At 37.2% G+C, this 17,617-nt stretch overlaps 1 protein-coding gene across 2 annotated transcripts in view; it reads left to right on the top strand.

Annotated features, from left to right (window-relative positions):
* The window catches only part of NELL2 (neural EGFL like 2), a 135,347-nt gene that overhangs the window by 51,133 nt on the left and 66,597 nt on the right, over positions 1-17,617 (top strand). For both annotated transcript variants that reach the window (XM_068190045.1, XM_068190047.1), the window contains exons 10-12: positions 4,208-4,299; positions 7,015-7,117; positions 10,092-10,220. In XM_068190045.1, coding sequence (XP_068046146.1) covers positions 4,208-4,299; positions 7,015-7,117; positions 10,092-10,220 — 324 coding nt within the window. The remainder of the gene's footprint in view (positions 1-4,207; positions 4,300-7,014; positions 7,118-10,091; positions 10,221-17,617) is intronic.

Raw genomic sequence — 17,617 nt, 5'->3', positions numbered from 1 at the left:
TGGCTTGAGGAGTTGACCAATGTGCTAACCTTTCTGCTTTCCCTTGGTGATAAGTCTGAATCCAAACTAGCTGAGATAACACAGGGAAATGTACATGCATTCCTCAGGGGAAGGCATGCACAATCTAGACAGTGAAGGTGATAAATGCAGAAATGAGAAAATGTACTACTTGACATTCTGAGAACTCAACTGAACGGACGGCAGGAGTTCGCTGGGTTATGCATTTTGCATGGACATTTAAAATAATACAAAAGGAAAGTGTCATTCGGAGGCCAGTGGGAAGAAGAATGGATTGTGGAAGAGAAGGGATGGTTTAACAAACTGTTGATAATTCATTGAACAAACACAACAGCAAGTGGGCTCCTGAAAGATTCCTTTTGCTGGAAGAGCATGGAGAAGATTCCATGTCATCACAATGTGTTAAATAATACTAAAGGATAGTTGCATTATTAATATAGCTGTGTAAATATAAGCAGACTTGCTAATAATTTTTAGATCCTGTACACAGATGCTTACCAGTGTAATATTTGATCACTTTCTGCATACAAATAGATCAAGAGTAGTCAAACTTCTAAGCAGGTTTTGTAGGCTTCCTGTTTCATCTTCTTAGAAACCTCTGCTTTGAACAATATATATTATTTTTAGGTACTGGGGGAATGTGGAAATTTGATGGCAAGAGGAAATGGTTGGTATAATTCAGCTGTAGATGAAATCCTATATAGGCAATAACTATCAAGATCTGGAACAGGTAATCATCAGGTAATGTTGTGGCTGTGACTCAGTCTATTGAATGAAAGGACTTAGGAAGATAAAGGATGATATGCTTCCCCAGAGAGATATGAATCACAAACTAATCAGAGTACCCTGGGAAGCATCTAGCCAAGCAGAAATTAAATCTTCACTGGACTTTTCCATTTACACAGTACTAGTCCAGATGTTCATGTTGCTGAAACATCTTTATTTCTGAAGGAAAATAAAGACAGGAATCACCAGCATCAGGTGATGTTTACTGGTTGTGACAGTTGAAGAAGGAACATTCTGTTCCGCACTACCTGGGGCATGGGTGCCAATGTCTTAGGATGAAAGGGGTGCAGAAAAAAGTTAGTAGATTTGTCTTTTTAGAAATCTTTCCATGTGTGCTTAATACTCACCTAACCAGACAATCTTAAAGTTTTTAGAAACCTCCAGGTAGCCTGATGCAAATCTGCTCTTTACTGTTTGTCAGAATGCCTCCTCAATAGGCAGTGGAAGAAGAGTGGGCTGGCTAGAGAGTGGAAAAAAGAGGCATTTATGTCATCACTATGATAAGAAAATACAGTATGCACTGGCAAACTTATACCATCACTAAACCCACTGGTGTCTGTCATGATAAGTAAACATGAAGCCATGTTTTAAAAGGGAATACCCCTTTTGAATGTTGTCAATGAGAGCTGCAGTCCATAAGAAGACATGCTTAAGCTTGTGCTTAGATTATTCAGCTTAACAGGTTTTCAATTCCGTTTCAATTAATTCTTTTTAATTGGGCATTTATTGTTTGTTGGGTTTTCTCTCTTTTATCAAACATAGTTTGGTCATTCTATATAAATAGGTCCCTGGTAACCTGAAGACATTATAGCATTGCTAGCAAAGCCACAGCAAAATGCTTGGATTTTTTTTTTTAGGGGAGTTCAATGGATGAGATATAATTTTCTTAGCTGCATGGTGGCCAAGTGTTGTGATTATGAAGGTGGGTAAATGAGCTCTGCTTTAAATTTCTGGCAACCACATAGGCTTGAATCATGCACTCTGCTGCCATCTTCTAAACTTTGAGAAACAATCCTTGTGTGCGTGAAGATACATGGGAAAGGGCCGAGGCCCATCTGCGCAGAGCCATTTCTCACAGACTCAGAATTTCTAAGTGTTTGTTTCCAAGACTTTATGGAGAAGAGCTGATTTTCTTGTTGAAAGCAAGTGTTTGTGATACTGTGTCACTGCACTAGAATGGTTTCATATGCAAAGACTTCCAAAGCCTGTTGGTGAAATAAAAAAATAACTATGATTTCACACTAGGCTGGATGTGTCCTTTTGATGGTTTTTCTGTGTATGTTGTTTTATATGTCTCTTTGAAGAATCAGGTTTGTTGCCATTAATAAGGAGACTGGATTCAGTGGACTATGCTTTGAGGTAGTTTGTTGTTTTAGTTTTTTTTTTTTTTAAGATGCCTGGGTAGTCTCATATGTTCAGAATATTTTGGCTTCAGGAGCATATTTTCTTCTAAGATAGAATGACAGTGATTTTGATGTCTTCTGCCTTTTCTGTGAACAGTCATAGTCTGCCTGTGGGAACATGAAGATGTGTTAACAGTTCATTGCCATTGTGTGATCCTCAGGCAATGCTGTACTGTATTTTTTCCTGTCACATGTAGCTGTTCTTAGAAACTGAAATGTATGGGGCAAGGGAAAGGGCTTAATATTTGAGTATTTCAGTTTAGTGTCATGGCCTGTAATGCATAGGAAGTGATATATATTACTGGGTGATTGTCTTGCCTTACCTAGATTCAAGACCTGCTAGTTCGTGGTGAAGATTTATATAGAATTATTTCATATATTTCATTCTAGAAGAGCTTGTTTTGGGGAGAGGAAAAAGACACAATATTGAGCTTTTATGACTCTTTGTGAGTCACACACTCTGCATGTAGTGGGTTGACCCTGGCTGGCCTCCAGGCAACCTCCCAAAGCTGCTCTCTCACTCCCCTCCACAGCTGTATAGGGAAAAGAAAATAGAACAAAGGATTAATGAGTTGAGATAAGGACTGAGAGAGCCCTTTGGATGCTTATATCACACAAGATAATTTATATTTTATAACATAATTATAACAAATATTTTTGAATTTCAAACCCCCATTTTTGTTGCTATACCCATCACTTATTTTTCATAATCAGTTCCAAAACTGCTGATGAAGTAATAAGAAAGAGCTGCAGGTTAAAAAAGAAAAGTAGAACTGAAAATAAAAGGAATAATAGTAATTAATATAGGTCATTCCTAGTAAAGTAAAAAATAAATTTAACAAAAAGTCTTGTACTTTTAGATATTTTTAATTGTCTACAAATTGCAGTCTATTTAAATAGAATAGATAAATGTCTCTGTGAAAGTATAATTGATTTGCATCTCCAAATCTATGGTTAGCAAATTAGACATCTAACATGTAATCTGGAACTTGAAAGTTGTAACCTACTCCTGTTATTTCATGATTACGCTTACTTGATGAGCCTTGACTGTGTCCTAAGCAACAGAGACAGACATCTGATTTTCTGTACCTAGCAGTTACGTTACTCAGCCTTTATACTTTGCATAATGTAATTGCCGTAATGGACCCATTAAAAAAAAAAAGGCAAGATGGTTTGCTGTGGAAATGTTTTATGTAAGTCTTAAATACTGAATAGGAGTTTTAGTGAGCAATCCAGGACGAGCTGTGTCAGCATGCAGTTGTAAAACTTGGTGCTGCTGGGGTGCAGGAATGACACCAAGGCCAAGGCATGACAAACACCAATCCTGGTGACATCCATCTGTCATTTGATCATTGGAAACTTGATCATGTTTTTGTTGGGGGATAAAAAAAAAGACAATCATGAGAAGCCAGTTACTGTACAATAAAATTTATACACTTTAATATGCTTTAGCAGTAATGATAAAGAATTGGGATAATCACGATACAAATCCATAATGTTTAAATAACCGCGTGGGGTGGTGAAACATCAAAGGACTGTGATAACAAATAAACACGTGGCTTCGGTGATTACCCTTCATCATGCACATTCCTCTTCAAGAAACTAATTATGTATTAATACTACTGGCTCTGCTCTCACAGTTCCATTTTCCTGTGCACCCATGAGCAGTCACCTTTCTTGGTGTCACCTGAGACACATCTCTTCTACCTTCACAGTAGCTGTCTGTACTCCATATTGCTTCAACATCCTTCACCTTTCTATTTACGTGTGCTTTTTTGGGTACTCTGTGGGGTTTTTTTCTCCTCTAATTTTTTTTGCTAATGATATCCAAGAATCCTGTAAATTGGTTAGGAATATTCTTGCAGCCAAATCAATCTTTTCATTTTGAAATGCAGTTCTCTTTAAGAAAATGTATCAATTCTGTAAGCAGTGTGTCAACACATTTATACAAAATCATTGTGTTATGTTGTTTTGTTTTGTTTTGTTTTTTCCCTCTGAAGCGGTGTGTGTATTTGAAGGCAGAACCTACTTTGAAGGACAAAGAGAAACTGTGTACTCAAGCTCAGGGGACTGTGTTCTTTTTGAGTGCAAGGTAAGAATACTCTTGATGGAATAAAAATTCTTGCATGTTAGAAATATCAAAGTCATGCTTTTGAGAAATAGATAGGTGTACCTCAGGAAGTGACAGAAAAGACATCTAATAGGTCCGGTGTTTATGTTGTCTGAGTTCCACATCAAATTTTTGCAAATAAATTTACTTTGCAGAGATGCAAGCTTTGATGATACAGCTTGACAATCAAGCAGCATTCTTTCTTCCCTAAGTATCGTCCCCACCGTCAGTAATGAAACATCAGCAGGTTACCTTATATTTCCATCCGCAGTGTTATTGTTCAAAATTATGTGCTCAGATGTAAGAGATACACAAATGTCATGGGGCCATAGTTTGAAATTCAGGATCATTCTTAGAGGAAAAGCTAGAGGGAAAAGAAGAAAAAGAGCTGGTACACCAGGTATCTGATATTTCTAGTGATGGAAATGGGGTAGGCTTGGGGTTTTTATTTGTAAACACAATATACCTGATGCTGAGTCAGTCTTGTCCTGCTTCATGAATAGGGCTGCTCTTCAGGGCAGAAATATACTTTAAGGGCAAAATATACCCCAGGGACAGCTGTGGGTTAAGAATTACATAAACTGCTGCAGTGAGTTTTGTGTTGTCTCTCCAGGGGAGGGATGGGGGAAAATCCTTTCTGGTTAGAAAGCTGCAGGCTGTGGGCTGGAGTTGAAAACCTGAACACACATTTCTCAGCAGAGAAGAAGAGGCAAGCAACTCCTCTCCCTTCTCGCCATACAGCTGTCCATCAGACTAGTTTCTGGAAATCTCAAACATTTTCATACAGTTGTTAAAAAGTGTATCTTACAAAGAAGAACTGGGAATTCTTGTCTAACTGCCTTTGATTTTAATCTCTATGAGCTTAATTGCTGCAGTAGGCCTTTGAAACCCTTTTTGAGAATGGCAAGGAGAAGCTAACCAGGAATAATTCTGGATTCAGCTGTAGGCTTTTTAGGGCTATGAACTTGTATTTTCAACATGGCACCTAGTACATGAATTCTATGATTAGTCAATGGATATAATTAACAACGATCAAAAGTTATGTGATATTTCCTTGTGTTCCTTGCAGCTGGCAGTTGTGGTACTGTACGAAAAAAATGCCTCTGTTGGCTGGGCTAGTCTGTGTTTTGTTGATTAGACTTGTTTTCTGATAGGCTGCATCACTGTCTTGGTAGAAATAATAAGCAGCAACTTTGGCTGATTGAAATGTTGCTTTTTCAAGGACTGAAGTACACAGAGCTTCTGCTGAACAGCCTTGTGAATGATAATTCAGAGCATAAAATTTGTAAACTTTGGTCAGTTAGGAATTCATAGATGGGCATTATGTTATTACTACCAGAGTTTCTCATAAAAGGATGTAATTAATGACTTCAAGTCAAGAGGTATTAATAGGAATGGCACAGGTACTGGTTTCATGCTTGAAGGATTATAATGATGTTATCAAGGCAATGTATGGAACCTTTTCATTTTGTCTGCATGTAATTAAAAACATCATGTTTTGGTTGCTGCAGTTGTGCATGCTATAGGAATGCCCTTCTTTGTTTGAATATTGTAAATAAGTGAATGAAAAATTATCTTCCAAATTAGAATTTATAAAAGATTAAAATGAAATCCAGACTACCTTAATTGATGTTATTTCTATCAAAGGTTAATTTAGCTTATGGGATTGCTGGGTTTTGTTTGTTCTGGTGTACAGCACATCTCTCTGGTTTGCTTTATTGTATAAGATTAAGACTGATTTCTCTGTCAAGATTGTTTAAGTTAAAGTTTGAGCAGTCATTTTGATATTGGCCATTGTGTACATGTTCATCTTTATATTTCATGCTTAAAGAGGATTTAAAAATAAATGCTAGACCAATAATAATAATAGTACACATATACATAAAATGGCATATGCATTATTTTAGATGTTTTTCTGGCAAGCAGAAATGCAGGTCCTGAGTTCATTGAAGTCTTATTTTAACCACATCACTTATTTTATGTCAGATGCCTCTGAGCAACATGTTTGGTTTGTTTTCTTTCTTTGCCCTGTCATGACTAGAGCACTGCAAGACACATTATTTATGGCCTGAGGGAGCCTAAAGGTGGTACACTCAAGGTAGCCAGGTTGCTAAGGCAAGCATTTTGTGTGGCCATACTGCAGCAATTTCATGTGACCTGCACTGAGTGCCTGAAGATCTTTAGACACCATCTTGTGGTGTTGTACACTTCCAGATACCTGATGAAAACATCGCTTGCCTAACAGGGACTCGGTGCCAGTTTCTTTCAGTGTTACTGCCACTGAAAGCAGTGAGATCAGAGATGCTGAAGTTTGATTTTGCTTGCTGTATATATAACAAGCTTCTTTAGAATATTCATTATGGGGACCTTTGACTCCGGAATCCACTGCCTCAGTTTTTGAGAAATAATTGTAACTCTTACAGGCATAATGCCAAGGAAAACTTCTGAGGCAAGTTACTTGACAGCTAGGATAAGAGAAGAATGAGAGTTGTTGCCACACTTCTGCTTGCTTGAAAAGGTTTGAATGTAGGAGAGTTCCTGATGCTTTTATTGTTCTATGTTGTTCTCTCAAATGTTTTTTGAAGGTACCTGGAGTTTGGCCTAGGCATGGGTTTGTGTACATTATAATGCTGAAACTCCACTGAAGTTATAACTTCATTTATTTCACAGTATTAATCAATTGCCTCAATTTAACAGGACCACAAAATGCAGCGAATTCCAAAAGACAGCTGTCCAGCTTTGAACTGCCCAGAATCTCAACAGATCCCCTTATCTCACAGTTGCTGCAAAGTCTGTAAAGGTAAGGTAATAGCAGGATATATATAAGCTCAGTGTAATTTTTCATTCTTATACATTACAAATAGACTTTTTTTTTCTGATAATTCTGAATAAGACACTCCTATGCATGATGATCACGGTAGATCTTGGGAAGCTGAATAGGTAACAACTGCACTGTGACGTCTGAAAATTGTTTGTAAAATGTTTAGTAATGTAAATTCTGTGAAATAAGTTTTTGTATTTTATTTCAGCCAAAAATGGATGGAGAGTCTAAGAAATCATATATATAGTTAGTGATTTTTCTATGTTTCACCCACTCCAGTGTCCAAATTAAATAGTCCAGAGACATATTCATGTTTGTTAGCATCTTTCTGGGTGCTTTGAGATATCTCTTTCAGAGAACTGTTTGTGCTATGCAGTTCAAGCACTTGGGTAGCTTGATGGCCTCTCTGGGGTTGTAGTCTACATCTATAAGCAGAAACTTTGGGAAACATTTTTGTATGCTGTGCACCTTTGCATGCTACACCCAGTCTGATCCTTACCAAAGGAGAGAGATGTAGGAAGTGCTCTGAGTCCTTGGCCCACCCTTTTCATCTGGACTAACACCAATATCTTCAAAGCTATTAGCATTTGCATCTTCAGGTGGCTACATCTGTTTCTTCTGTAGCTAAATGAGATAAATTGGTACCTGGCATGAAGGAACGTGTTAGGCTCTTGGACTGATTTTAGGTATACATCAGCGAAGATTGCAGCTATGGCTATTTCTGTGCTACTCAGCACAAACATGAAGGATATGATTAATGACATCAAGCAAAGGGATAAGAAAGTAGAAGAAAATAATTTAAGAAAAGACAGGTCTTCAAGTCTATCACAGTCCAAAAGGATTTCTTAATGATAATTTTCTATAAAATCTTCAGTAATTTAGAGAAAAGGAGTCTATGTTTCTTGTGTTTGGTATAGCTAGAAAATTTTAATATATGTCAGTTGAGTGCTTTCTGAATATTTTCAATCCTCCCTGAACTATGCTAGCTTGGCTCTCATGAGTTGAGGAGCTTATTCTTTAAACAAGCTGCTGTAGGCTATTATTCAGCAGCATGTATTTTGTCTATTAATACAGTTGCTGTGTGAATGTTGAGAATCTTAATAACAATCAGTACAAAAGCCCTCACACTTTCTGGGTGACATGTATCTTCATAGTTAATGTCAAAATCTGATACAATCCAATACAGGCCAGGAAATCCAGAAATAAGCCTCTTGCTTTTCCATGAACTCAGGATTCAATGAGGAGGGCAGCAAAAAAGCAGAGACTAGAGATGTTGCCATGGCCAGAGGTTGCTCCTGACGCACACACTTCTGCTGTCATCAAGGAGTATTGGAGACCCTCTTGCACAGTTAAAGTGTAGAATATTTTGCTCCTTAATGTCCTATGTTAGATGCCATCACTGTGGTAGCTGTGGTGAATGATGATGTCTGAACAACATTACCTAAGCATACCTTTAGGCAAGAGAAAAAACCCACAACAGGAGGAAGAAAAGCATTAGCCTATCATATCACAATAGGTCTGTGATGTTTCTATGATAATCATGTCACTGGGTCTCAGTACTAAAACATTTTGTCTGTGTGGGATCTTCTGCTTCCTTTTCTTCTTTTGCTTCATTCCTGTTGCTTCACACTATTCCTGAGCTGTCCAAGTGCAAAAGACTTCCTTGACCTGACCTCCAAGCATCTCTGCTGCCACTGTCCTGCTTGGGATCCTTCTTTAACTAAGCTTCTGTGAGGTTAGGGTTAGAAGCTCTTTCACAGCAAAATATGAAGCAGAATCCAGGTGTAATGATAAAACTAATATTTTTTACTGCCGAAAAATACTTTTTTTTTGCTATTTTGCAAGAGGCTTGTGTTGCAGCCTGATGCCAACTTGCTTTCTGGAGCTGTTGCTGTTACACCAGTCCTGGCTGGTCCCCTGAGCCTGGCCTACATTCCCAAGGTCTCCTGTGGTTTTGAGAGAATAAAGTAATTATTGGAAAACACTACTGCTGCTTGATCAATTAAACTTTAGTGAAAGAAGGAAACTTGAAACAAATACTATTAATGAGAAAACAGGAAAGGAGACAAGCTCCACCCCTTTATATAAAGATCTGGAAACTGTAGAAGCTTCAAGTCAGTTTCTAGAACCAGCTAATGTTGTTCAACAACATTAAATCATTAAATTTCATGAGAGCAAAACAGAAGAAATTTCAAAAGAAACCTACTGAGTTGAAAGGTTAAATCTAAATTTTCCAGCCTGGAAAAGAACTTCATAGTCTTAAAAATTTATAATTAAGGTACAATGTAAAATGGCCACACTCAGGAAAAATGGAAAAGAAAAAATAAGAAAACAGGAAATGGGGATGGCAAACAGGTGAGTTTAAAAAATAAAATTCTCTGTAATGGAAAGAATGATGTAATAAGGGAAGAGTATTCAGTTAGTGGATGAAGGGAAGAGATAAGGGGAGAGTAAAGCAAAACAAGTCAATGTTAATCAAAGATTTTTGGTTAAATATAGAAGGACATTATTAATACACCTGGGAACTAAAAGTGCTAGAAGTAATATCACTAGCTGAGTGTCTGAGCTGTTAAGCTCTTTTATAAATGTGCAAACAAACAAACAAAAAAAAAAAAGAAAATGACAAGAACTATATAATTAAGACATGTCCTATAAAAGTAATTAACAATGACAAGGAGACAGTAAGGGGATTTAAGCAAGCCTCCTATTCAGCTGCTTCAGATCAGTGCTATAACCTGAAATTGAATTGAAGACCTAGAGACAGTCTGTTCTGGTGGCCTTTACTACTCCTCTCATCCATTTCATGCTTGGTACAATTTATTTTTCTGTATCTCACAGACAATAAAAAGGTATTATTTGACTCAAATAAGAAAAAGCTAGCACTGTCTTTGACAGGTATGTTTTGCAATCCCTGGATTCTTTTTAACCCTCAATCATGCTTGTTTCTGTACAGGCCATGACTTTTGCACTGAAGGACATAACTGTATGGAGCATTCTGTGTGCCGAAACCTAGAGGACAGAGCTGTCTGTAGCTGCCGAGATGGCTTCCGAGCCCTTCGAGAGGACAATGCCTACTGTGAAGGTGATACCTTGTGCACAGGCTTCGCACTTCTGTATAAATTACTGTGGGATGAGTCTATTGATTCAAAAGCTGTCAAAGGGACACACATATTCAATACAATTAATTAGATGCTGATCAACTAAAATAATCTCTTCAATTAAGTTCTTTAAAAGAAAAAAAAATCTGATCAGCATGGAGGTGACCGGTTAATATGGCTGAAGTCTTGAATTAAAAACATGCTTCCATAGGAAAATTTTTCTTTTGGTATTCAGTGGTATTCAGTTATCTAGGCAATCTAAATCCAACCATTTGAAAAATATATTAGTGTAACATTTCATTTCTGTTTTCACTGCTGCATGTTCCTATTTTCTCTCCTGAGGAAGTAAGAAATGCTATGGATTACATTCTAGTATTGATAATCATACTGAGTAAAGATTCACAGTTTGAGTTGCTCTATTGGTATCAGGGAGCAACAAGCTACTTAATTAGAAGAGAATCATCTGTACAATTTAGCATCATCAGGTGAAAGGAACCCATCCCCACTCCAGCAGTGAAAGCCAAAGTCCTCTGCATAGTCTCCCAGTGTTGGTGCTCACTGTTGCTCTGCCTCATGAAAACCCTGATTCTGTAAACACATAATACCAGTGTGCTCTCAGGCCATCCTCACCATAAAGCTTAAGTGCTGGAAGCAGAATGGGCTTTGCCTAGTAAGCAGTTTTGTTCAGATTAAATTGAAAGTCAAGCATCTGTGAGGAGATGTAGTTTAAGGTACTCTGCAGTCCCACCTAATACCTGCATTATTCTCTGGTGATGTACAGAAATGGGATAAATTAAGGTCTTTTAAGATTGTTCCTTTGGCTGAACTCTGCTGAAGTTAATGCTTGCAGCTTGCTTGAGTTAGTAGCTGCATTAACGTCAGTGGGAATGCTCATTTGTAGATTTACATTTGAGAATTTGTGGCTGTTTTTGGGAACAGAACTTATAATTAATTCAGCTTTATACACATCTCTACTTAGTAAGCCTTCTGATGTAAGCTGGTTTCGAGAAGCAGAACTAAAATTCTTCCAGAAACAAATCCCTTGCCTCCCATCATGTTCCAGGAGGTATCTGACAATCAGGACCTGCTGTGTAACTTGTAGCGTCAACTGCTTTTTATCCCATAGTCCCTGGAGACTGCTGTGGTTTAGGCTGTGGATCTGTGTTCCTGGGAACTCATCAGCTATTCCCTATTTTAGGGAGTCAGTGGAGCAATGGAGTTATAGTGAATTTAGGGGCTTTAAGAAGTTTTTGTTTTTTTTTTTTCCTGCATCTTTATTGTCACTCTGCCAAATGAAAACAAAAAAACCAAATTACACTTTCTTGGTGATCTCCATGCCTCTCACTTTAGAGTCTGTTGCCTTGTGTGTAACTTGCCAGGCATGCCATAAGCAAAACAAAACAAAAGAAACTTTTTTATTAGCATTGAGGGTGAAATGTTTGATGAGGACACAGTAGATTATCATATGTGAGGCTGAAGCATTCTTATTATAAGAGGATTTACCAGTTTGTGCAGTACCTGATTTCAATATGATGATGTTTTGAGAAGATTTCTTGGCCCAATTGTTTCTGTATGGGCAAATGACATAGGTTTTGGTGGTAATCATGAATCTGCTTAACTTCTCTCAGAAAACATACATAAGTGAATAAAAGATTGGGACATGTTATTTACATAAAAATAATAGTTTTTCTTACTACATTTATAGGCATTAAATGGTAACTTTAAAATGTTCCTGATCCAGGAACAGCTGCCCATGTTGAAGGTAATGGGAGTAAGTTACAGTAGGAAGATGTGCCCACACGAGCAAAGCTCAGGAGGCTGGGTCACTTCCCAAGAGGCTCTCCCTGCCAGAGGTGAAGCTCCTCAACAGGCAAACCATGCTGGTTTTGCTTCTGGTTCCGTGCTGTAGCTGTGGTGTTGGCACCACACTTGAGCTATGCACAGCTGGTACGTGGGTCCAGACCTGCCCTTGACTGTCCATCCCTGACTGACTGAGGTCACGTGCTGGAAAGATGGGAAATAAGGCTACAAATTAAAACATCAGGATTGTTCTTGTGGAAGCAACAGCGGACTGAAATACCTGTTTCTTCAGAGTTGTGCTTTGATTACTGTATCCCCTTTTCGGTTCAAATGTCTCTTTGAGCAGAGGATATTATTTCTGGAAAGAGGCTCTTACCTTATATACTGAACTAACAAACAGCAAAAGGCACAATGGCAGTAGTGTAACACCAAGTCTTTTCAGAGTCTTGTGCCTCATCTTGAAAGGCTGAAATGGTCCCAACCTCCCTTTCTCAGTGGATATCCTTTCTTCACTCTGCTATTATTTGGTCTTTAATTGCAAGCAGTGCCAGGTATAGAAATATCGAGTTAACACAAAACCATTCTGAGAAGGCTTTTTGTGATGGCTAGAGCCCATAGATATGAGAGCTGTTTCTGTGTTTGCACTGCACAAACTTCAGATATACTGCAAAATTGGATGTCATTGGCTCTGTGTTAGAGCCAAGTTTCACTAAATACAATCCTGATTTGTGCTCTAGCACTATCAAAATGGAAAGAATAAACAGAAGTAATGATGCTCCCATATGCAGAACTTCTCCTTAATGAGAAGAACAAAAATAAAAACACTCAAAGCTGGTTTCTAAGTGGGTCTGGAAAAGCTGCATAAATTTTACCTGAATGATGTAAGAGTTTGGCTTCTGTCCTAGAATGAACCAGCGCTTTTCCAAAGCTGTGTGATATCTCTAGATACTTTTATGGTGAATAACTTCCTGTTATATAATAATAATTGTTAATATTTACATCACATTTAGCTTTCCTTCAGAGTACTGTGTAAAGCATTACTTAAAGAATGGGTATTTCTTAATTTACATGCTGGAAGCTTTATTCCAAATACTTTTAAATCTATTTTCTGCCTCAGGCTATTATGCAGTTTGAGATACTTTGTGAGCAGGTTGTGCATGGATTATGCTGTGCTGCCCAGGATAGGTGCTTTTAATACAGCATCCTACCTAACTAAAACAGGTGTTCTGCTGAAGTGTAATTAGTTTTTCATAAAGCTACATCTGCAGTACTCTCAAATTGAGGATTACCCTCTGGAATATATTTCAAAGAGTATTCAGTACCCACTGCTTTTATGATGGTGGAGTTATGCTGAAAAGGCTTTTCAGGATAAAGGTTGTGACTCTTGGCTACCAAGGTAATCTGATGCATCTAGAGGAGCATATTTCAACTATCGCTCTGCAAAATCTGATTTCAGTTCAGAAGTAGTGCCAATGATTGCTGATTAAATAAAGAGCAGAGGAAGCTTGAGAAAGAAGAAAGGAAAATACAATCATTTCTGTGGAGACCGAGACAGAACATGGCCTGAGAAAACAGTGTTACTTCTTTATCAAGAGGATTTTGCCTGATGCAGAGGCTATTTTACATCACATATCTATCGTGGCTGTGATAGAGTAAAATTTCTTCATAGCAGCCTGTCTGGTGCTGTGGTTTAGGTTTGTGATATCATTCTCAGCAGTGAAAACAGGAGTGCAGTGTGGCTGTTTCTCAGAGATTGGTTGAGCATCAGTTGCTAGTGGTAGCTGGAGAGTGGTTGCTTTTGAGTCCTTTTTCTCCTATCCCCCTTCACTTATGATATCAAAAATGTTTTATTTATATCAACTCATGAGTTTTTTGTCACTTTCACTCTTTTTGTTAATCCCTCCATTCCATTGAAGGGTTGAGCAAGAAAGGAGCTGCTGGGTGCTAAATTGCTGACCAGGGTCAGCCCTCTACATGTCACAAATTTATGTTATGGGTATGTGGACCAAGATGTTTATTTTTTGATATTTGGAAATTTAGTTAAAATATCTACACAGTATACAATATAGTTAACTTAGAACAATTTTTTGTGAAACAATTTTCAATTTATATTCTAATTTATTCTTTCTCCTCAGTAACTCAAGTTTCTCTGCTCTTGTCATGTTTGTCCCAGTTTCAAGTGTAGCAGATGAAATTAGACCAAAGACTGAATGACTTTGTCTGGATTTGAGAATTAAATCAGCTTCACTGATGATTGTCCCTTGAGGGGAGAAGGTTTTCAGTGGAGAAATATGCTTTTGAATAAGCTGGCTTTATTTGAATCATTGTCAGTAAGGGAAGTAAGCAGTCTTAGAGGAGAAATTGCCTCTTTCCAGAGATTTCTGGAGCACGTCAGAAATGACAATTGGTTAGACTTTATCAAGTGTCCCTTAGCTCACAGTTGTATGTTACTATTCTGTTTGGAAAGATGTACTAATTTATCCCTGTGTATGCTTAAACATACTATTAACCCTCTTCCCCAACAATATGAATATTGCGCTTCTTCACTTAATTAGTACAATCTGTTGCTAATCTTGTTAATCTTGTTGTTTTTAACTACTGGATTACAAAAATAAAGTACATTTTCAAAATTAATTTGACTTCCACGGATTTTAGTGAAGAGAAGAAATCTTATAAAGGATAAATAGTTACAATCAAATTGCAGTGGGATATGTGTTGCATCGTATTGGCCAAGTAGAGTTACCAACAACACACTTTTTCTTAAATTAAGTGTAATATTGGGAGAGTGTAAGCAAGAGACTTCCATAATGTAGATAGCCCTCAAAATATTAGAATATATTCTATTATGTCCTCTGAGTCTTTAATAGACAGTACTGAGCTATTTGCTAGCTGTCTTCATGGTATACACCATTTTTTTTGAGCAAGAGTCCTACTTAAAAGCTCTACAGTACTGTCAGCTTTGTGAACCTGGGAAGACTATTCACACTTCCCTTTTCAAGGAAAAAGTATTTTTTGGAAGTGAAAAGTGTCAATAGTATCACGTAGCTAAGAAATAAAGATTTCCGTCTCCATCAGCTGGCAGTTTGTTGGGGTCAGTACCTAGTCATTTGCAGTTGGATTGGGAAACCAATCAAGCAGAAAGAAAAACTTCCGTTCTAGGAGGGAGGAATTTTTTTTCCAAATTTCTATTAAAAACTAATTAAATTGTATTAATATTAAAATGAAATATTAATGTATTATCAATTATTAATATTTTTTCTCATCAAAAGTGCTAAGTGTCATCTTATTTCCATCATTATGTTAGTGAGAAATGTTAATACTAGGAATCAGAAAAGCAGATTTAATGTGTCATTGTGTTGGAGCAGGATCAATCCTTCTTGTCTGCCATAGCTTCAATTAAGGAAAATAATAAAGTTTATTCCTAACTTAAAGTGCAGAAGCAGTATCCCTCACACCAGTTCATAAATTGTGGTTCATACTGAGGTACATATTGTGCCATCACTTGTAGCAGTGAGATAGTTTGTATGTGTACAAATAGTAGGATGTATTCAGTGTTACTTGATTTTGCTTACTTCTATATTAATTTTGTTTGGAATGTTTCTATCATCCAGCCATAGCCAGGATTGAGAATGATGTTACTACAATTAAAAAAAAAAAAACCCAAACAACTGAAACTAATCATATGAAGGGAGCTCCTTGAAAACTCTTTTGAACTCTGCTACTACTATCTGGTAAGGAGAGGTTTTATTACACTGAGAGCAGCCCTTTTACACTTGCAGTATAAACATATGATGTAATTTGTCTTCAGATGAGAAATTAAGGTGAAAGTTTCCATACAAATTAAGTAAACCTGCAAGCAAAAGAGAAAAGAAAATGAAGCCTTAGTTTTGTTCTTATTTTACTTTCAGTCTAGTTTCACTGTTAGCTGGGAGTTGACTACTGAAAAAATTAGGTGCTTTTGCTGTGTGAAAAGTACCCACAGCCAAATGGTTGGGTTTCTTTTGTAAATTTTAAAACCTCAGTCTAAAAGTGCAACATTTCTTAACAATGCATAAAGGCTGAATTCCCAAGAGTTGTAAAAAAGACACAGAAATGCCTTGTGTTAAGGCAAACTGAATTTAAAACCAATATTCTTTCATGAAGAGTGCAGAGCAATAGCAGCCACAGTGTCTGTATCTGTTCTGGTACTCGTAACTAGTTTGGCACAGTTTGAGAGACAGCTGAGTTGTGATTTCAGCACTTTTCTGTAAAAGAGGCAGTAATCTACCAGGTAGCTCACAAGAATATGCTGCATGGTTTAGACCCAAATAGAGTCTAACCCACAGATGGGGGCCTTACCACTGCTTGCAGGTACTGTCTTTACTGTCTTCCAATAGGGAGTTTTAAAATACACTGGTGCAGTACGATCTGTGCCGTGTCTTCCTGAGAAGAACCTGATAGATATTTGTAGTCTCTGTATAAAAATATTAATGCTCCTTATTACCCTTTTAAAATAGTGGAAAACAAAACCACGATGAGTGGCAAGTATTTGAAATTCTTGACATTCACAGTTCAAAATGATAAGTTGTCATACTTAAATAAGAAAAATATTATTTTGCAATTCAGATTTAAAGACCTGTTTCTAACTAAGTGCAGTGCTGAAGGGGGTTGGATCATGAGCTGGAGTGCCAGTAAGTTGTTTTGATTTTTGGAATTGACTAATTAGTCATATACAACATCCTTTTTATTCTCAGTATGCAACTGTATCAGACTAGTTATTTGGAGCCTAACGAAAGGCCCCCTGGGATGCTTTCATGTCTGACAAATAACTATATATAATTACTTGTTTCATCATGTATACACTACTATATGAATTAATTATATGGTATTAAATAGTAAGAAGATGCAGTTTGCCGAATAAAATATTCCATGATGGCAGACAGTATTTATTTTCAAAATTTTCCTGTGATATGTATTTTTAAAGCTACACATGTGTGGAGTCCAGTGATGTTTTCACAAGACCGAGAAAAAGACTTCAGTTTGTTCCAGGAGTCTCACATTCAGGAGTGGCTGTTGAGCAATATCTCCTACTGCAATATCTCCTACTGCATGTTTTAACAAGGACAGTTTTATCTCAACAGTCTGTCTTCCTTTCCAAAAACTGGGGCAAGTTGAAATGAAAACAACGCTTTGTACTGTTAAAAATGATATTTCTGAAATGCTGTATTGTTGTATTGTGTCCTTGCAAAGCTATATAGAACTTTTGTCAAGGAATGTAGACCTTGATTGACTTTGCTTTTATTTCAAGTATTTTTTTTGTCCTGATGGCCTCTTCACAGGCTGCAGGAGATGGATAGAGAAATCATGACATTAAGCAAAGATCAGAGATTTAAAATAGTGTGAAGGGAAAAGAACCAGGATGTGTACAATATATATGTGTTAACTGTGCAGTTTAGTTAAGGGCTAGGAAATAACATGCACTGTGTGGAGAACCAACAGTTAAAATTTATTTTTAGTCTAATTAATGCTTTATCAGTTTAGTCAAGGTATAACAACATCTTATTAGTTTACTTACAAGAGTGCTAACACTTAGAATCCAACT

Source organism: Anomalospiza imberbis, chromosome 5 (assembly GCF_031753505.1).
Source record: "Anomalospiza imberbis isolate Cuckoo-Finch-1a 21T00152 chromosome 5, ASM3175350v1, whole genome shotgun sequence".
Lineage (NCBI taxonomy): Eukaryota > Metazoa > Chordata > Aves > Passeriformes > Viduidae > Anomalospiza > Anomalospiza imberbis.
This window is presented reverse-complemented; position numbering and strand designations above follow the sequence as displayed.